General features: G+C 42.6%; 1 protein-coding gene across 11 annotated transcripts in view; it reads right to left on the bottom strand.

Moving 5' to 3' along the window:
- The window catches only part of Zbtb20 (zinc finger and BTB domain containing 20), a 262,491-nt gene that overhangs the window by 43,824 nt on the left and 197,276 nt on the right, over positions 1 to 21,391 (bottom strand). For 3 of the 11 annotated variants that reach the window (XM_051191496.1, XM_051191497.1, XM_051191499.1), the window contains 3 exons: positions 11,254 to 11,354; positions 9,166 to 9,217; positions 2,946 to 3,133 (listed from right to left, as the gene is read on the bottom strand). In XM_051191496.1, the coding sequence (XP_051047453.1) occupies positions 2,946 to 3,133; positions 9,166 to 9,185 (208 nt within the window). In that variant the 5' untranslated portion in view covers positions 9,186 to 9,217; positions 11,254 to 11,354. Of the gene's footprint in view, positions 1 to 2,945; positions 3,134 to 3,502; positions 3,666 to 9,165; positions 9,218 to 11,253; positions 11,355 to 13,665; positions 13,770 to 21,391 lie in introns of those variants that run through there. The other 8 variants (XM_051191504.1, XM_051191505.1, XM_051191506.1 and 5 more) reach the window with 5 other exon arrangements.

The following is a 21,391-nucleotide window of genomic DNA, read 5'->3' as shown; positions in this document are numbered from 1 at the left end:
GAAATGGTGTAGAGGTGACAAGCTCCATGGAAATGGTAGAATATTGCTGAGAGGAAACCGTATTGGGAAGGGCCCCACCATAACATGTGCATTTCTGAGGCAGGATAACAGTAGCATCTCACTGAAGGAAAGCATATCCGACTATACTACCGCTTTTGACCATCACTAGGATCTCTGGCGAAGGCAGAAGTGCTGAAGGGTACATGGCCAACGTGAAAGTGCCGCAGCATGGCAGGTTACATGGCCAACTAATCACTTAAGGTCCTGGACTGGTCACCTCTACATGGGTAGGCAAAAGCAACATGGCTTGCTACCTTTCCTAGTGACAGCAGAGCTGACTTCTCCTCTGTGGGGATGATTAATCTACTGCATTTTTATAACCACGTCACCATTATGAGTAGCCACACACTTCCTAGATGCCTGTTTATAGCCAGGAATACCATCTTTCCACTTTGAGTCGAGAGTTCTGGATGCTCAGAATGACAGCAAATTCGTAAACACTCATCAGCACCCACGTGAGTGAACTGCAGGCAAATCCTTCCTCAGCTAGGCTTTCTCCGTTCTCTCATCTATAAATTGGGAAGAATCATGCCGACGGACAGGAAGTAGGCATTAAGTCATGACTAAGAATAATTTTGCTAAGCACACAACAAAATAAAAGGTGCTATGAAAACTCAAGCACTCGTGAAAGCTTGGAACACCACATACTGGTAAAATGTTCCTGAAGTTAGAGAGACTAACAAGTCAAGGGCACTATTTTTAAATGCCCCAAATCTGCTGATTCTAAATAGGAACTGAATATTTTACCTTAAAGAAATTAGGCTTTTAAAGTAATCTATGGTAAGAATGACATTTGAAAGAAAGAAAAAAAGAAAGAAAGAAAAAAACCCTCTTGAATGCAAGAAGAGCATCCAAAAAATTTAACAGCTTAAAATAAACTCCTTTCCTGTCTTCTCTCAAGCAACCTCCAAATGGACAGATTTCTGTGAATCTTTCCTAAAAAACAATCTTCCTCTAAGTGTAGAAGTGTAGGCTCAAATCAGGACAAACTACAATCCAAATATGTTTGGAGAGAAGTACAATCCGTTTCAACAACAGGTCGGTGTGGAGAAGACTACACATCTTAATGGCAAAATCAAAGTGACTTTCTAGACAGCTGAGATTAAGTTTCTCCTCCCATTTCAGTCTACTTCCAACTGTGTTCACACACCCCACTGAGCTCCACTCTGCTGGCTTCCACAGGGTCTGTAGTGACAACACCATCCTGCTGTTCCTTCTGCATATGCCAGGGTAGTAGGGCAAGTAAGGCCTGGCCGGAGGATGTTTACTGTACAGTATATAAATTACAGTGATTTTTTCTACTCAGCAAAGCTTTCTCTTGGTTACACCAGATTTCTGGGCTAGGACTATCCTATGCAATCTTCCCCATAAGTGCTGCAGGAAGCCAGGTGAAGAAGAAGATGTCCACACTGAGGGTCCAGGCTTTTTACCAGAGGGAAAGTCACCTTCCTGGTGGGCAGGGGCAGTGTGCACATGCCTATGGGGCATTGTGCCATGCTATTTTCAAGTTCTTCCTGTAATTACTATTAGGTTGGAGACTTCCAGGCAAGAAAAAGTCCAAGGATATGACCTATGGTGATGGTCCACGGGATAAAGTCCCTGCTTCCGTCCTTATGCCTAAATAGAAGCCACAAGTTTGACTGTACAGCTCACGTGGCACTTAGGGACTTGGATCTCATTTTCTTTCCATTTTCTAGTGACAGCTGGAGTGTGGCTGCAGCCCAACCCCTGCCCCGGCTCACATCTCCTGTCTAGAGGCTATGAAGTCGAAGTGAGTGGGGGAGGGGATCGTCCAGGTTCACCCTTTGTCCCCCTTGCGGAGAAAAATAACAGCAAGAGATTTGGAATCTTGTTTCCTAATGGAGATTTTTTTTTTTTTTTTAATTTGTCTTTGAGGAACAGGATAAATGGAGCCCTTTTGGGGAATAAAGCTTTCTTGGTATATTTAACTCACTCCATTATGCCAGCTCTCTGCCTGTTACCAGACACCCTGTGGAGAGATCGGTTCAGAAGAGTTGTTGGGCATCTTGAAGCTAAAAGGAATACTTTTTCGGTTTGGTATTGTCAACACATGTGCTCCTCTCTCAAGTACTGGGTTACACTTGAGAAACGAAAAACAGCCTCCTAACGTGATTTATCAACTTGCTTAAAATAGGATTTAAGAAGTGACTTCTAGATTAGTGAGAAGATGGCAAAAATAAACAGCAGAGAAGTGACTTCAATAGTGACGATTCTCATTAAGTGCCCATTTCCAAATTTAGCCCGTAGGCAGTTTTTTTAATTAAAAAATATTTTTAACCTGCATTCTTATTGGCTATTCGAAGTCTGGGTGGCTTTTGAATTCTTGGAAGCCATTCTCTTTTCTTCTGTAAATGTATGCTATCCTTTAACCACTTCAAAATAAATTAAAAACTGGAAAGACCGAAATTCAGCCAAGCTACATGAGACTCCAATAACTAATGCAAATCTGACTTGGGTTATGTAATTTGGAAATGGTTGTTTCCTTGTGTCTCACTGGCCTTCTGAGGTCCATATTTGGTTGTTCCATTTAGTAACGGTAGAAGTGCTGTTACTGAGAGCAAGAACAATCAGAAAGCAGCAACACCGCTTCTTTTTATGAGTTACTCATGAAAGAGAATGTGGCCCGTGTAATTAATCAGCATTTTGAGGCCAAATGCCTGGTCACCTGGCTTTAAAAGATCCTCTGGCTTTGAATAGATATAGATGCTGGCTGGATCAAAATGGTGGCGTGCTACTCTTGGCTACTCTGGAAGACCAAATGGAAACAGCTTGCTCTGAATGCAAAACAGCCAGAACCCTGGGGTACAGGGAGAAGCACCAAGCCAAGCATTGGGAAGACACCGTCACCTCACTGGTGTACTCACAATCAGACGACCCGGTGTGAGCGTGAGAGTTTGTCAGTGAATGTGTTGAGTGGATGAGGGCTGGGTCTGGAGACAAAACAGCTTCAAAGTTCAGGCAGGGAAGGCCCGGCTTGGCGCTGGATCCACCCGGCTGAGTAATCTCATTCTCCTCAGATGCCTTCTGGTTTTCAGCTGTCTTGGGTTTCTTCCTGAGAATAAACAAAGGGCCCTTTGAAGGAACTGACTGCATATTTGGGAAAAGGCATTTTTAGAATCTGTTAAAGATAACTTGATTTTTTTTTTTCTGAAGGGGGATGGGAGGGAGTCCAGTATGTCCCTTGTTTTAAAACAAGCTGATTCTTGTTTTTTTCCCTCCAGTAATGGCCTAACTGGGAACACATGAAAGCATATGGGCCAAGCAAACAGCACCACATTTGGACTCTGTTGGCTGTATAAAAAGACCCTGTCCCAGAACTTTAGACAGCTTGAGCTACGTATGGCTGACATTATCCAAGAAAGCATCCTTTTCCCCCTTAGAGTTTTAACATGGTCTGGAAAGAATACTAGTGGAGGTTTACCATTCTAGCATTTGTCAGGAAGCTTAGAGACGGGACCGTGGAGTAATGGGAAGAGCACTGGACTGGGAGTCAGGAGACTTGAGCTACGGTACTAGCTGTGCCTGCAACTTGCTGTGTGGCTTTGGGCACCTTACTTCACCTCTCTGGGCTTCAGTTTCCTCATCTGCAAAATAAAGGGCTTAGATTAGAAGGCCCTAAACAGCTCCTTCTAGCTTTACGTCTCTGTTCTTGAAACACATTATGGAGTATCTCACTTTCCTGTTTCTATTAGTTTGAAGTTGATGCATAATTTCAATCACAACCTCGATCTGCAGGCTGTACAGATGACAGGAGCAGTGGTAAAGGTGTCTGTACAGTGGAAAGTAAAAAGTGAGCAGGAAGAACTTAGGTTCCAGTAGGTAAGGAGGGAAGGTGCCACATACTCTCTACCCTGCTCTATTCATCCAGGCCTTCACGTGCTCTTTGTTCTTAGGTTTAGAACAGGCTCCTGGAGTTTAGGAATGTGATTGGTATTTGCTTTGTGAGAAAGAGATTGCTCATGGGGAGTAGAAAGGTGGTGGTGTTATTTAGTGTCAGGAATAGTGACACAGTTTAGCTATCAATCAGCTCAGGGCTCTTTTCCCAATGACAATTCAATCAATAGTAACTAGCAAACCAGCATCTACATCACACTGACCCCAAACCCTAAAAAAAGAGGTATGAGTTCCTCCTAGAACATGTCCCCAGTTTCTGTGGCTTTGTGTCTTTTTCTATCAGTATGTAATCACAGAGTATTTTTTTTTCCTTTTTGGATAGATTATGTGTGGGACATAATTTGTTGCAAGTCGCTGTGTTTCCATGTTCTCCTTGTTTCTATGAGCATGGCATTGGACTTGTATACAGAATATTTCATATTGAAATGTGTTGTACTGGGTAGTCAAATCTGCCCTCGCAGAATATGGTGTTATGATTAGTATGCTGTGTTTTTAGTCCAACAGGTTGTGAAATCAAATCTGTTTCTTCAGAGGGCATGAGGCAGAAATAGCATGGTAAAGATTAGAATTGGGGGAGGGGAGCTTTCCGATACATTCTCAGTGTGGAGAAAGCCAACACAGTAAAAACAAGCCTTATCATTGCTGAATAGGTGACTGGGGCTAAACCTCGAATCCCATGCCTGCCTGGGGCCCCCAAGGATCTGCTAGTCCAGTTTTTCAGATTAAGAAAGCATCCAAGATCAAAGTCTACAAAGCCCGCCCCTCCCCCCCCCAGTGCTTCCCCTGAGGCATCTATTTCTAGCAGTGTCTGCTGTGGAAGCCCCCAGTGCAGCACTCACCTTCCTCTGCCTCAGCTTACCCTGCAGTCCTCTCAAGTCTGCTCCCTCTCTAGGCAGCCGCCTTAACACTTTGCAGCGTCCACTAACTTGTTTGCCATCCCCCATCCCCCTAGCCCTGGGCTTTTCATTCACTAAACCCTGCAGGACCAGTGGCCTGGCATTCCAGGTCAGCTCCTTATCTGTCCTACCTTATCTCATGGGTCCTATATATTGACCACCTTGGAGTTTGTTTATTGTTCCCAGAGCTCTGGAATGTACATTCTGGGTTAGTTACTGTTCTTGCTCTGAGCAGCCTTTTCTCATCTCTGCCTGATGAAAGGAGACATATCCTTCACACTTATTAAATGCCAGCTGCACGTTATATCACTGTGAGTCCCTTCTTTCAGAAAGGGTGACTCTTCTCCATGATTCTAAAATCTCTCAGTCATTTCAGTACTCTCATTTTACTCACTAAATCTTATTTCAGTAATTCTTAGTTATATGTTCCTACTTCTAGGGGAATGTTCTTGTTATTGTTATATTTCTGGTGTTCTTTCCAGTTCTTTCTTTCTGCCTTTCTGCTCCTTCCCTCATTCATTCATTCACTCACTCACTCACACATTCATTTTACAAATACCACGTGGCTGTGATGTGTTCTACAGGTAATGGATTGAGTGATCTTGTCCTGCCCTCCCAGAGTTTGCTGTCTAGTCTATACTAAACTAGGGCAACTTATACACAACAGCCATTCAAAAGCTGTTTGCTGAAGGACTTAAACAGAGCTGAAATTCAAGTACACTTGGAGACTAACTAGTACCAGTCTGAATCCCAATTAAGCTTCCTAGTTTTTATGCAGCAGTGGAATCAACCTGGATTGGTAGTTTTTTCATTGATTACACAAATAGTATTTAATAAGAGTGGCTGTTCCTTGCAATTCATCTAAATATAGGGACAAAATACCAATGGCCATTATCATGTAGCAGAAAAGAAAATGACCTCTGGGCCTTACAGACAAGGCCTGAGTTAGTTTCAGACATATGGCTGAGAGAATTAAGGGTGATCTCTTCCAAGCACTAGTGCTGCCAAACACCCAATGAGTCTGATTTAAACCTGGAGAACTTGCACTGTTTACATCCTTGTTTCTTGTCCTGGATTGGGTTGTGATGCCTGTATGATATCTTGTGCCTCGTCTTATGTCTAGGATCACCTTGGGAGGGCATCCATGGCACAGGAGCATTGCAGCCACCTCTGTAAGAAGGATATATTCAAAGCCAACCTACCTGGCTCCTTCCCTCACTTGCTTAATATCATTCTATTTGCCCTGTTACCATTGGCTGTTTCCTAACTTACAGACCAGAGCACTGCACACTGTCTGTCGGAGCACTTCCTCTCCCACCCCAAGCTCTTTTACAATTCTTTGGGACTCCTTTTTCTGAAGCCAGGGAATAGCAACACATAACACCAGTCTGTCTGACACACACACAGGTGCTATTCTATGACCCATTTTTATTTTTGCAGTCTGTGGTTTATTAAGGAGGAAAGAGCAAGCTCTCTTGTAATTAACTGAAAATGCCTTCTTTGGTTGCATAAAAAGGATTGTATAAACATGGCACATCTGAGGACATGTCTGTACAAGCCTGTGTAGCCTACACTATCCCTTGGAGCCTGCAGAGGGCAGCAGCACACTGGCTGACTCCAGGCAGCATTTCAGCAAGCAAACTCCTACCAGAACCTTCCTCCTGGTCACCATGCCAAAGGTTGGTTTGCCAAGCTCTTTCTGGCCTCTCAGTCTCTTTCAAGTTTGTTCCTCCCCCCTCCCCGCGCCTGCTGTGTATCCTCTCTCTCTCTCTTTCTCTCTCTCTCCCTCTCTCTCCTCCTCCTCTTCCTCTTCTCTCTTCCTCTCTTCTCTCTCCTCCTCTGTTAAAATTATACACTGTGATGAGGTGGCCCCTCAACCGGAAAATGAAAACTTCAACGAAAAAGTCAGACAGGCCAACAACAACAAAGAAAAACCCGGGGGAAAGGGGAAAGAGGGCTGTGAGGGAGAAAGACTTCAGAACAAGAAAAGGGCAGATGTTTCGTAAATATATGCAAAGCAAAACTGGGTGAACCCTGAACACTTCCACAGAAAAACAGGCCAATCATTGTGCACTTCCTCCCGCCACACTGGTGGAGCTCTGCATTCAAAAAAAAAAAAAAAAAAAAAAAAAAAAAAAAAAAGAAAGAAAGAAAAGAAAAAAAAAGTGTGGCCGCAGGCACCCTCCTTTCAACGGTCAGTGCTGACATTCTGACTGAACATGTCCCAATTGTCCAAAGAGAACAAAAACATTTTCATCTCCCCACTGTGAACATTTTTGTTATGAGAAAAAGGCTGCTTCAAGAAATAGGAAGGCGGTTTAAGGTGAAGGGCAGCCAAGCTAGCCAGCAGAACCTTCTGCTTTTTAACTCTCCCTGTGCTGGCTCCGACAGAAAGTTTCGGGCTGAAATATAGCAGTGAGCAAGGCTGTGGAGGATGCTGGCTCTTTCCTAACTAGACCATATTGTTTGTGCAAAGAAATATGCATTAAAACATATGGATGCGCTGTTAGGTATTAAGCATGTTAAACGCATGGAAATTAGGCAGATCCGCAGTGTTGGATGTATATAGTTCACACTCCTTTGCACATATTGCACACATACAGTGATGGCAATACTTTCTGCAGCATATGGAAAAATAAATATTTTATCTGTGTGAGCTCTTATCAGTCTCCAGGGTCTGTTGAGAGGCAAGTGCCTCTCTCTCTCTCTCTCTCTCTCTCTCTCTCTCTCTTTCTCTCTCTCTCTCTCTCCTCTCTCCCAATGCTCTCCCTGCAGCTGGCTTCCACCCTCTCCTGCACACTAACAGGTTTTCCACTCACCAGCCTGGCTGGATTGGAAAGGATTAGTCAGAACCTCCCTTTGATAAATAATTACTCAGTCATTAGATCAGGATAATTTAAATCAGTGACGCCTTCCTCAGCCTTTTTGGAGTGGCAACTATTTCTCTCCTCTGCTTCAGAACTGTAGAGTGTCCAGGGAGGGGTTGGGGCAGAAGTAAAAAGGCACCACTGCTCCCACCTGGGGACAGGGATTTAGGAAAACAGTACCACCAGCTAGCAGTCATGTGCCCAAGGCAGTTTAGTTTGCATCTCTGAGCCTCCATCTGTAAAATGGGAACAGGATTGATATCTTCCAGCTGTGGGCCATGAGTAAGAATAAAGGAGATGAGCCAGGTTGTATTTAGCACAGTGCTGGCCCAGGAACAAGTACTCTACGATGGTGTTTTTTGAAAGATATTAGTTCTGTGGTGTTCATGTTAGCTGTACAAGTAAGGCATCTTCATTTTAGTAATCTTTTGAATATCTAGGTCAGGGGCAAGGGCTAAAGGATTGTTATTGTAGTGAACAGAGAAGGAATGTTAGGCTCAGCAACCCTTCTTCCCACCCTGATCTCACCCCCCACTCCCTTCTGTTCACATGCCTCTCATTGCTGTGGCTGCACTGAGAGCTCCTTGGAGCTGAGGGTCAAGCAAGCTGCACTTGGCCTGGGGTAGTAGCCCATGGACCCGAACACTATGGTCTATTCATGAAAGCAACCTACAGGACTCTTGCTTATCACGCCTTTTTACAATTTATCCTTTCACAACTTGGCCCAGTATTCTCACATTAATTTAAAATGTTTTCATGATGAAAGCATTTTATTATCTCAATCTTTTTTTTTTTTCCTTCTTGGCAGGGCTGATTTACAATATTTTTCACTATCTCTCCTCACTGCAGTCAGGATCCTGGCAGGAAATAAATGGCACATGTAAAGTCCCCCTCCCCCCTTTTTGTTTTTTTTTTTTGAAACAGAGTTTCATTATGTAGCCTTGGCTATGCTGGAACTAACTTTGTAACTGGCCCAGAACTCAAAGAGATCTGCCTGCCTCTGCCTCCCAAGTCCTGGGATTACAAGGCGTGTGCCTCTACTGGGAAGCTCTATGTAAAGGTTTTAACTGAAGAGATGAAGGAACTGTGTCCGAAGGTGTAGGGGAGAGTAAGGGACACTCTTAAGTGAAGGTGACGCACCAGAGATCTGCAACAATGTAGAGTTGTTGATCTCTCGTTTATCACAATGAAACCTGAAGGCCAGGGAGGGGCACATTTTCTGAACTGAGTCAGGATGGAGCTAGGGTGGCTGTGACATTCTTACTTCTTGCTGCTTCCATCCTGACATCTCTTGCAGAAGTCTTCTTTAGGCCTGATTATAAGGAAGCTAGAGAACAAGTGGGCTGGGTATTGGATCCCTGAGAAGTCTCTGGGTCATGCATTAGGACGGGGAACGGTAGGTGGGTTGGCAAGATTCTTTGGCATACCTATTGTTTCCCCTTTGCATTTCTTTCACACTTTTCCTCTCAATTATACTTTCTGGAAGGAAAAAGGAAAATAAAATCAAATCAGTCCTCTGTTAGCTTCTATGTACCTATTTTGTCTGTTTGCCATTTATAGAGCAGCGAAACTGAATGTAAGCTCACAATCAGGGATTTGCTTGTGTTCCTTGCTACAATATCCCAGTCCCCACAATAGTGTCTGGCACCCACTGAATGCTAAGTAAGTTTTAGTGGAGTAAGGAGATACACTCATCTCTGCCTTGCCAGACCCTCTCTATACATTATTTGGCTAAATTATCACAACAGCATGAATAAGCAGGTAGGCTTGAGCATGTGCACAGGTAATGTGATACAACCCAGCACTTGCTCCAACCATCACCTTCAACTTGGGGAACAGGTACAGAGCGCTGGCAGCTCTCAGAATACTCTCACGAAGGGACATACTTTTGTCAAGTTCCTGTTTTTATCTTTTTCCCACCTTAGTGACGTGTGTGCGTGCGTGCGTGCCTGCGGGTGTGTGTGTGTGTGTGTGTGTGTAAGGAAGCAGTCTCTGAAGGGCAGACACTACTAGGGTTATAATCCAACCTGCCCATGAAATACCGTTCTGAGGCAAAAACAGGTGACTGCGTTTTCTTACAATTTCCAAGACTAGATTCCAATTCTTAGTTTTAGGTCTGTGTTCTCTGCAGCACGAGAATGGCGGAACTACAAAGAATACACAACCCTTGATACCAGCCTATATCCTGGCATGACTGTGCTACTGGCACCGATTTCACCTTATGTTGAAGCAAAATTCAGACGTGAGAAACTACTTAGATGTGAGGATTTCTAAGGGACACCCTGCATTCGAACATAAGGATAAATTATGCACTTAAGTTCCCTGTATGATTACAGGCAGAAGTAACAATTTATAGTCTTCTCCCATGTCATTATGGACTAGCCCCTCAATGCCCTTCATTCTCCATCTTGACTAGAAAGGCCTATCCTTCACCTACATACCAGCTATCATCAATTATCATCCAAGAGACCAAATGCTTTACAGGTAAAAAGACTCAAAAAAAAAAAAATTCTAGCTTCATTTCTTTTGGTTTGAGGTATGCTAGTATAGTTAAAGACATGGGGTAGTAGGAATGTGAAAAATCCTACCAGGCATCTAAGAGGAGGATTAGCCTCCCAGATTTAGCATTTTCCAGTACAGAGACTTCTGTAAATCACCATACCATTACCTGCCTTATACCCTACAGAAAAACTTGTAAGTACAATTAAAATGAGATTTCATTTTAAAATGCATAATTATTTTACACGCATAGCTTCTAAACTATTCAAATGTCTGGCTTTTCTTAGTGGAAAAAAGCATATATTCATGTATTAGTTTTAACATGATTAGTAAATTCTCATTAGTTTCCTGTGGGTATCGACTCTTCTACCCTGTCTTATTTCCTTGTGGGGATATGTTTCTACAGAAACACCCTGTGTACAGGAACCAAATTGGCTACACAGAGCCATGCCCCCAGAGGGCAGAGCAGATCTGGCTTGATGGGATGGAAATACGGTGGGGTGGAAGGAACCCAGAGTCCCTTGTCTCTTTACAGTTGCAAGGGGGCAACAACATGGGCTGTGTCCCAGAGATCATGTAGGCATAGGCAAACTAAGCTGGCTCAGAGATTTGACCGGAGTGACATGAAATGACAAGCAACTGCCAGATTCAATAGACTGACACATGATGAGCCATAAACACAGGGAGAGTAGCTACTACCATCTTGGGAAGAGGCACACATGACCAAGCAGAATAGCTCTAGTCCCTGCGAGGTACACAGAGATCCGGCATGACACAGCCACCAGGAGATGGGAGAGAGACTGGAGAGAACACTGCCCAGGGAGGCATGCATGCAATGAATGCTGGTAGATGAAAACAGCTGCAGGTACTGGGATTGGTCACCTAAGAGATGAAGGTGTATCTAAAAGATGAAGCTACTTGATATTTTACCTGCTTTTACAATTGTGTGGTTCATCACCATCATCATCATCTTTTACACATAGTAATTTAATTCATTGGAGGCATAATGTACTTACAGTAGTTTTCAGATAAATGGTGTCACTCTTCAGGTAAGCCACTCCAAGGCTGGCGCCTAGTGCAGATGTTCATTGGGGCAGGGGACAGCGAGCGGCTGCATCTAGCATAAACAACAAAACAAACAAGGTCATTAAATGAGTAGGTCATGATTACGTCATTCTTTTTCATTTATGTAACTGTTTTTGAAAGAGATGAACTAAGGAACATGACTGTAGCTGGTTCTGCACCTTGTTCCACAGTGTTTCTGCTGACAGCTGGATGGTCTGTGAATGCAGATGAAGTAGCTTTGGAAAGCTGAGTGGAGGTTAGACCAGAGAGACTGAGGACAGCATCTTTCCAAGTTGGCCCAGCCAATTGTTCTGATGTTTTACAAGTGTTGGTTGATTGTTAGCTGGCACAAATTATACTTATTTGTGGAACATATAATGTTATCATAATATTTTGAGATTTATGTTCATTGTGCGATACACAAATCAAGTTACATATTGTGATTTGTGGTGATAGTTTATTTTTATTTTTTAATCCTAGACAGGTAGCAAACTAGAAATCACAGCAGCTGCCTGGAGGAAGAGAATGGATAAGAGAAGGGAGGGGAAAAAAAAATCTCTGAACTAATGTCTTGTCTAGAATAAAATGTTTCGACTAGAAAAATGTTTAAATAAAATGGAGCATTCTTTGAACGTCCTCATAGCTTATGTTAGCCACCATTTTATTTGCTGCTTCTATGAGTTTGACTGTTCTGGATTCTATATCTAAGAGAGAGCAGGCTATGTTTATCTTTCTATGCCTGGGTTATGTCACTTAAGGATTTTCCAGGTCCACTCATGGGGCAATGAGACAGCCTCTTTTCAAAGGCTGAGTGGTGCTGCATGGTGTCCATGTGTATCCCAGCACTGATATTTTTGGCGCCTTCAGCCTCTTCCTTGCCACTGCTCAGGCATTGCTTCTCCTGAAGACAGCCACTTACCTGGTTTGGATTCTTGCCTTCTCTCTGTTCCCCTTGCCGAGAACTCAAGTCTCCCTCCCTTATCTTTACCCCCAGGGAGTACAGCCTGAGAAATGTAGATTATGATCTGTCTCCAGGGACCTCCCGCTCACTGCCCCCTCACCCCTGACATCCATGCCTTTTCAGTCCTGCTCATGGCTCATTTTGTCCATGAAACGTACACATCTTTGTAATGGGGCAGACATTGTCCTAATTGCCTGCTTCCCTGTGTCCAGTTTGCTGTTCTGTGTCCTGCCCTTTGCTTGTTTTCCATCTCCTCTTCCCTTGATAGGCAAATCCTTTAACAGACTCCCCCCCCCTGCGCCCCGCCACCCCACAGCACAGGCTTTGTCTAGAAATCTTGCCTGGACCCCAACAAGCACTTTCCCACAGAGTACCTACTTTGCTATCTCTACTTCTTGCTTCCTGCATTGCTATATATCCATCTTCTAAAGTCAGCGAGTGACCAGCACTCATCATTTGGTCACCCAGCATGCATATTAGGAGACCCGTGGCAAAGGTGAGCAGTTCAGGGTCTATCTCTTCAAAACTTAACATCCCTGTCAAGTATTATCAGCCTGTTTTAAATTAGAAACTTTCAGATAGACCCCACTTGTCTTTTCTCCCAAATTGGTTGCTAACCCAGGGTTGATGCTACCTCTACTCCATGGCTTGTCTAGAGTTGAGCAGTTATCCAGATGTGTTTGCCTTTCCATATCCAATCAGCTGCCAAGCCCACAGTTCTTCCTCTGGCCAACTTGAATCTACTTGTTTTTGGTACCCAACACTATTACCACTTTACTGCCTGCAGCCAGATAATTGGAGGACTGCCTCCATTCTTCTAGTTTCTTTTCATTTTATACCAACACTCGACCTTTCTACCATCATTACATTAGTGTTCTAAAGCACCGCCCTAAACACATTCCTTCTGTGCACCAAACTTCTCAGCTTGACATTGAGTATGTTACAGGGTGGCCCCATCCAACTTTCAATTCTTATCCCTGCAGTTCATTCCACACATGAGCAAAGCCCTATTCTTTCCCATATGTTCATGCTACTTTTCTTTCATTTCAATGTCTACCTATGACTTCTTTATGGGCTATTAATGCCACCTCATTTAAGAATAATTTTTCAAAGGGAAATACCCTTGAGTCCCCTGGCACATACTACTGACATCAATCACTGTTTGTATCATTTCTCGAAAAGCAGATACAATAGGGGTGGAAGCTACAGGGACAGCCTGAGAGGCAAATTTTCTCTCTCACCCCCTCTTGTCCTCCTCTGTCCTGCCTCCTCTCAATGCAACACAAATCACAGAAGTAACAGATTTTTTTTTTGCAAGGCAGGATATGGGAATTAGAACAGCAGATCACAAAGCTTAATAACATTGCTCTAATCTTCTCGTGCCACAAATGTTCTGACATACCTTATTTGAAGTAGATCGTAAGACCCCAGGTTAAGGAAGGGTCCTGTCCATACCCGGGTAGAAGGAATGCAGCACAGAGAAGCCAGCAAGAATCTGAACAGACAGGCCTTGCTGGGTTTCTGTGCTCAGTCTACCCTACCATTAGGTCACACTCTTTTTGACCAATCATATTTCCACACAGCTTTCCATTCTCTAGCCAGCTTAAGCATGGACAGTTCACCCTTTATCCTTGGATATTCATCCTGAATTCTCTACTATCAGGTGTAATTGTGGGCCAAGACATTTCTTGAGCATTTCTCTTGTGACTATCTTTGGGTATAGGGCTGTTGGCAATGTCAGCTTATGGTATGTAGAATAAGGGCCATACCTCTTTTCCTTCCTCCAGAGTACAATTCTTTGCATATGAATGTGTGCCCAGCTGACCTTGGTTGAGTGGAATTCCAAAGGAATAAGGAATCTTGCTTAGAAGGGTATGAAAACCGATGATGAACTGAGTGGACCTGAAGCTCATCTTCTCCACTGTCCTCATGTTCAGATGAGATTAGGGGAGCCGACTTCTAAAGGTCCTACCCTTGTTAACAGCTAAGCAAGGATATTTGTCAGTGCCTGATGAATACCAATAAGTCTACCAGACCACCAACAGTAATGATAATCAGACCAAAAGACCAGACCAGAGTCAGGGAGAGCTTGCCGGAATACTATATTTCAAAAGTAACAAACTTGTTTCAGTTATTAGCATCAACAAACTGAGCAAATAAATACCATTTTATAGTTCAATTACACCTTAAAATGAGGGTGGATCATGAAAACAATCAATATTAGCAGCAGTAATAATTATGATAATACTGAAATCACCACTGGAGTGATAAACTCAGACTGAAGACTAGGGTAAGGTTCCTCCCACTATGAAAAGGCTATGGCTTTGGCTACAGTTCCTGGTGGGAAAAGGCTGTGTAATTCTATGGTTAAATTCATTATAGCTGGTTGGTAGTCTTGCTGCATTAACACTTCTTTTCCCAGCTAGCTTTGCTCACTCTTTGTGCTCTGGACGTGCTTAACTTTGCAATTATTTTTCTCCTTATTTAATGATTTACTCATAGAAATGTACAGATGGTTGTCCCAAGTCTCTTCTCATTTTCTTGCCTTGTTTCCTTCCAGGGATGGAAGAAATAGTATTTGTTCCATTTCCCCTCTGACCTCAAACAGAATCATTTTTTTTTTCCTTAGTCCTAAATGAAAAGCTTAAACAAAATGAACCAACAAACGAAAAACCCAAACTAAATCTAACTAACTAACACCAGGAACGACTAACTGTCTTGGGATAGTGATGCTTACCACAGCAAGTAGAACAGAGTTCTAGGAGCTAGCAGTCATTCTCACTGGCCAGGAGAGCTTCCTCTTAAACATCAGTCTATAGTATAGACTCTATATTATCACAAGGCCTCACCAGCACATTGCTGCCCAGTAGAGGAAGAAGATGGTAACAGCCATCAAACTGTTTTTGGCTGGTACAGTGGAGAGGTGCTATGAATTGGCCCATTTGCCTTAGCAGCTACACAACCAGCAAAACTGGGCCCAGAAGCTGTTCATTGTTCTTCCTAACAAATCGTATGGCTAGAGATTATTAACAGTTCACCACACTGAACTTTCTTCTCTTTCATCTCCTGGCAACTACATTAAGGTAATAAAGAAAAACATTGGTCAGTATTCTCCCACATTTCAGTGGACAGTTACCTGGCAATACACAGATATCCTCTATGTAATTAGTTAAGTGTACATGTTCAGGACACATACTAGTTTACTAAAAGTGTGAAATTTATAATTAAAAAGAGGCATAATCTTCCTGTCCTTTAATCCGATCCCTTTCCTTCATATCCTGCTGCTATGATCTTCCAGTTTTTGGCAAACCATCTTCTACCCCTATTTCCTTATTTTCTCTTTCAGGTGTTGGCACACATCTGAGGGTCTATAATCAGTGCTACTGCGTGGTCTGTCATGTTTGATTGCTTAAGGGGTAGTTATACTCTACAAAAGAGTCAATGAAAATGACTTCATGGGGTTTCATATTTATTCCCTTTAATGACTTCCATACTTAGTTCTTAAGTTCACAGGTAATTTTGTGGGGCTGCTCGTGCCATAAATTCTACTCAGACTCTGGGAATCCAGCTGTTGTCTCTGCCTCTTACATCACCACTGTGATAAAGAGCTGCCCTTAGACCTCAATCTCTTGATGGCATAAGATGCAGAACAGACAGGGGGTCACTTCTCTTCAGCCTGGTGCTTTGCTGGCATCTCTGCACACCTGCCTCGGAAGCCATCTCAAAGTAGAGCTGCTATGAAACACAATGCCACATGTCACACGAGGAACTGTCTGCTGAAGTCTGCCTTCATTGCGGCCTTTGTTCCTCATTCCTTATAGACCACCAAACCAATGTAAAATGGAAGATCACATAAGCAGTACAGTGAAAACAACAGCAACTATTTACTGGGTATCTACACTCTATCAGGGACCACACATCTGCATATATGAAAACATTCTCATTAACTTTCCCAACCATGTTGATTAGTATGTCCAGTGTACCTAGGAGTAACCATAACTCAGTGAGCTCATAGACCAGGTCTGTGACTGGAAAGCTTGAAGACAGTGAGGCTAGAATCTAAGTGCACCTCCTTCTAACTCTGTGTTCTTGTCACTCTAAAATAGTTCTCACAGAGCGTAAGTGCATTGCTGGTTCCTGCTATGATCCCACACAGAGTCATTTCCTTGAGAGTCTAGAGTCACTGGGAAGGAACGGGCCTTGAAACTACCAATATGCATACTCTTTCCTAACTCCTTTCTAATTAGAGATGGGAGTGTCTTTTTATCAGTCTCACATTCTAAGTAGCACACAAATTATTGGTATTTCTAAGTCAGCATGTCTGGGTGTAGTCTGCAGTCCTGCATCTCAGCAAGCTCCCAGGTGATGCTGATGCTACAGGTCTGGGTACCACAGGTCTTACATCTGACATTCTCTTTCCTAATAGGGGTTTGTTTTTGAGAGGGCAGTTCAGCTGAACAACATGTCTTCTGACTCTGGGCCAGTTTGTCAGTCATTAGACATTACAATTTCTGACATTGAGTACATTGTGAACAACAACAAATAATTGTTTCTAGATCTCCATTAATTTCCCTCAACTTCTGGAAGTTCAAAATGATAATGTCTCAAACATGCCACGTTCCCATTTTTACATTATTGTTATTTTTAACAATAATTATCTGGTAATAATTCAAATAACACCTTTCCTCTGAGAAATTCAATGAGCTTTACTAACCTTGATTGTCTAACAGCAATTCCCAGGTGTAGAGAAAGCTGTCTCAAAAATCACAGTAAATTTAAAATTGTTCTACTTCCCTCATTTCTTTACTCTAAATGAACCGGTGAGTCAGTGCTGAGTGTTACTAAAGGCAAAGGCCGACCATCTTGTAATCTGAAGCACAAGAGATTTTACAACACAAGGGTAAATGCAAGTGTGTGTGTGTGTGTGTGTGTGTGTGTGTGTGTGTGTGTGTGCTTGCAAGAGAGGGGGAAGGAGGGAAGAAGAGAGGGAGAGGAAGAGAGAGCTCAAAGAGAACTCAAAGGAGTAAGAGAAGGGATGAAAATTCTAGAACTATCTGGATGTCACTGAACTTCTAGGTGATCATCCTTTCCATTCATTAAAAAAAAAAAGGGGGTGGGTGGGTGGGTTTTATGATTTCAAGATCCCTTAAAATTTTAATAGCCTTCCGAGGAGAAAAATGTGGGAACTACATAGCTCATCACCCTGGGAAGCCATTAAACCTATTTAAGAAATCTATTTGACTTTTAACTTTTTAACTAATTACCTGGAATGAATTCCCAAGTCACTATTGGTAATACCACCTAATGGAAACTGGTGACAACCATTACACAAGGAAGGTACAACAGACAGCATGGTCAGGCTGATCAGGGACCCAGCTTCAGCTTCTTGATGCTGTGAGAACCACTTCCAGTTTTACATTTTAGCTCATTAATTAACCACCTCATATCCAGGAGAAATACCTCTGATGGCTCAAAGACCCCAGGAATGGCCCTGCCAACAGAGTGAAATCATAGTCCAACTCTGTGTCACAGTAAATCTATGTTAATTTTCTCTTTAGAGACCCCCGATTCCTTTTTGACAATTCACAAATTGTTAATAAGAGCTGTACATCCCCAAAGCCTTGTATTCCAAGTAGTGGGCTCTTATTTAAACAAGAGAACTGGGGATCAGGTAATACACAGTGGCATATTTTTTTTTTTAATTGGCTTAAATGAAAACCTAGTTACAGGACAGCCACCTTACCCTCTCCGTTCTAAGCCATTTTTAACTGACACCTTCCTGTCCTGAGAGCCTGTCACAGGCCTTGGTGACTTTAAGGGCTCTAAATTCTGAGATAAGGATATAACAGATGCATTGTTTTTGGCCAGAATGTTTACTGGCATATCAGTCTTTTATACTTTGTTGCTTGTATTATATTTCCTGTACTAACCACTACACTTTTCTAGAAAAACAGGTAGTAGGAAACATCACAGTAGCTTTGCCCCAGATAACACACTCTAAGAGAGTTTCACTTTTCCTGTTCTGTTCCCTCACCTTGGTGACAATTTTGGCTATCACAAACTAAATGCTAATCACGTGGTAAACACTCTTTTTCATTCACTGTTTAACTTAATGTCTTATAATTATTCTTTACAGTATTTTATACATAGACAAGGCAGCTGAGGTTGTTGAGGAAGGAGGTAGTTATTTGCCACAGGCCACGAAGTTGGGAGCCGAGAAGGCTGTAACATCAGGTTTTAATCACCCTGCCCCAGGGTGGCCTGTAGCAGCTTGTAATCACTAACCCACTGACCTCCTGCCTTCCTCCCTGTCCTGTCCTGTCATCTGGACTCCTCACCACAGGCCTTTGTTAGAAACTCCATCATGGGCCTCTACTGCCTTCTTTTGAACTTTTCTGTACTTCTTAAAACCCTCTACACTTGATTCATTCCCTCCCTACATTAACACTTTGTTTTTATTTATTTTATATCCTACATTAATACTTGAATATAAATTACCACCACTACCTCTGACTGGGGACTGAAGTCGAGGCCTCTGGCATGCTAGGCATATGCTCTGCTACTGAGCTTATATTCTGGTCCACAGACCTTCATTATCAATTCTTCAATTACTACTTAGCCCACATCCTCTCTCTAAATTACTCTTTTGAGGTCTCACATGTCACTTCAACTCTTCCAACCCTAGCTTTAAATTTACCATTCTTAAAGTGTAAAGAGCCTACTTTACTTTTTAAATGTTCATCTCTGCTCCCTGCTGTTTTCGATTGGCATCTTTGTTCAGTTTGACCTCAGCCCATCCCTGATCATTGAGTTCTGTCCTTAGTAACCTTCAGATTTCCTGTCCTTCTCAACTTTATTTTTTTAGGTTTATTTATTATGTATACAGTGTTTTGCCTGCATTCCCATATGCCAGAAGAGGGCACCAGATCTCATTATAGAGGTTGTGAGCCACCATGTGGTTGCTGGGAATTGAACTCAGGACCTATGGAAGAACAGCTAGTGCTCTTAACCACTGTCCAGCCCTCCTTCTCCAGTCCTCACTTCTTGTGTCTTCTGGCTTTGGCTTCATCACTATTACTTCTCTGCAGTCAATGGTATGTTCATTCTCCATAGTAATGATCATCATAGCAGAATTTCTCATTTGATTTTCAACTCTGGACCTTCCAATGCTTTAAGGTGGTATAGCTCAAAATCAGTTTATAGGATACTAGTACCTTTAAAAACATCAGAAGAAGAAATAGGTCAGGGCAGGGGAGGCTTGGGAAGGTGGCTCTGTTGTTAAAAATCACTGGCTGCTTTTCTAGAGAACCCTGGTTCAAGCCCCAGACTCCACAAGTCCAATCACAACCATTTGGAGCTTCAATTCCAGGGGATCCATGATCCCTTCTGACCTGCTGGCACCAGGGACACACAGTGCTTGGAAATATATGCAGATTAAGCTCTCATATACATAAATTAACTAATTTCCAAAATTAAAAGTTGGACTGGTGTCATGGCTCAGTTTGTAAAGACAATCTCTGCCAACCCTGAGGAGGTCCCCACTGACCTCCACTCTTGTTTATGCCATGCCCAACCAGCCCTCAGTGCCACACAAGGATGCACACACGAACTACTTTAAAACATCTTAAAAATGCTTTGGTCAAATAAATTTAGGAAGCCCTACATGCTTTCTTCCCTCTTGTATGCGCACCATATACACAGAGGCAGGTGTTGAGAACCCCATATTTGCCCAAGCTTGCTGGATTAATGGAACATTATTTTATCTAGTGCCCAAGGAAAAAACTAGGGGGAAAGCTTTTTCTTTCTTTCTTTCTTCCGTTTCTTTTTTTTCTTTTTGCTTATGATGAAAGTCACTGAGTGCCTGTAAATAGGGTCTTTTGGTTAATACTCCATTTAGTATTAACCTGTTAACTTCTAGGGTTCAGAGAGATAAATATGTTTGTATGCCCAAGCTTCTGAATACATCACTTTGGAAATAGCAGCATACCATCGTTGTCATCTTTCCTTTCATAGCAGAGCTTTCTTCCTATTCAAGGCCTGTAGGAAGTGACATATTCCTTATGAAACCTTGTTGTGAATGCTTTGCCCGATATTGCCCTTTGACATTGACTTAGTATCCAGATAGTTATTGTTTACTGTCTGCTTTCTGTGTCATTTGGAAGTGTGTCAGTCCTCATAGTTTACTGAAACCTACTGTAGGCCTCTGCACACATTAGGATGTTATAGCCGTGTTATTGGTGTCGTAGCTATTGGATGCCTGATAAATCCAGGTCTGATTTCTGTAGGGGGCTGTTCAGGATCGTATAGGCCCAGGCAGAATGTATGATACTTTGTTGGAAAGAAACTCCATCTACTATTATTGCCATTGTCTCTACAAATGCCACTGTGTGTTTCCCAGGCTTTTGAAAAAGACTAGACCTACAAAAGCAAAGGCTGCCTGCCCTGTTGTTAGCTATAAATAAGAAACTGCCTTAGTTGATACCAAACAGGGAGGAGAAAAGAATAAGGAACACCAAACAAACCATGAAGGGAAGTCCTGGGACATGCTTTTATACCAAAGAAAATTTGTATTTATGACCCTTAAATCATGGTAATCTGAAGAAAATAAAAGACAACATCAGGGAATGCAGGGAATGCCTCTAAATTCTGCCACCTTTCACCCATATACTAGCCTCTATCTCCAGTCAGTCTGGAGACACATTGTGTTGTGTAAGCTAAGACAGCCTGGCAGCCACTTGCACAATACGAAACCCCCAAACAGTGAGTTCTGTCTTGCCATAAAGTTGGTTACTGGCACCACACAGATAGCCCTGGGCAGGTCTTCCCAAGCCAGCGCAGAGCAACCAGATAGCAAAGGGCTTTGAGTCCTGCGGATTAGATGTTATCTGAAGTAGAGTCTTATAACCTATTTCCTAATAGTGAGTTTGTGCTGAGATTGGGTGCATGAACAGGGTGTTTGCCTATGTGCAGGAAGCGTGCCGCTTTCTTCCTTCAACACTGGGGGAACAGCTAACTTTAAAAACTTACACGAAGACTAAGTGGTCATTAAATATTGTCCGTGAAGTATTTTGCTTCCCTCCTTGATTAAAGAAGTGGTATACAGAGGATTTAATTAAAAACTATTTTGT

This window comes from Phodopus roborovskii, unplaced genomic scaffold (assembly GCF_943737965.1).
Source record: "Phodopus roborovskii unplaced genomic scaffold, PHOROB, whole genome shotgun sequence".
NCBI classification, from domain to species: Eukaryota; Metazoa; Chordata; class Mammalia; order Rodentia; family Cricetidae; genus Phodopus; species Phodopus roborovskii.
This window is presented reverse-complemented; position numbering and strand designations above follow the sequence as displayed.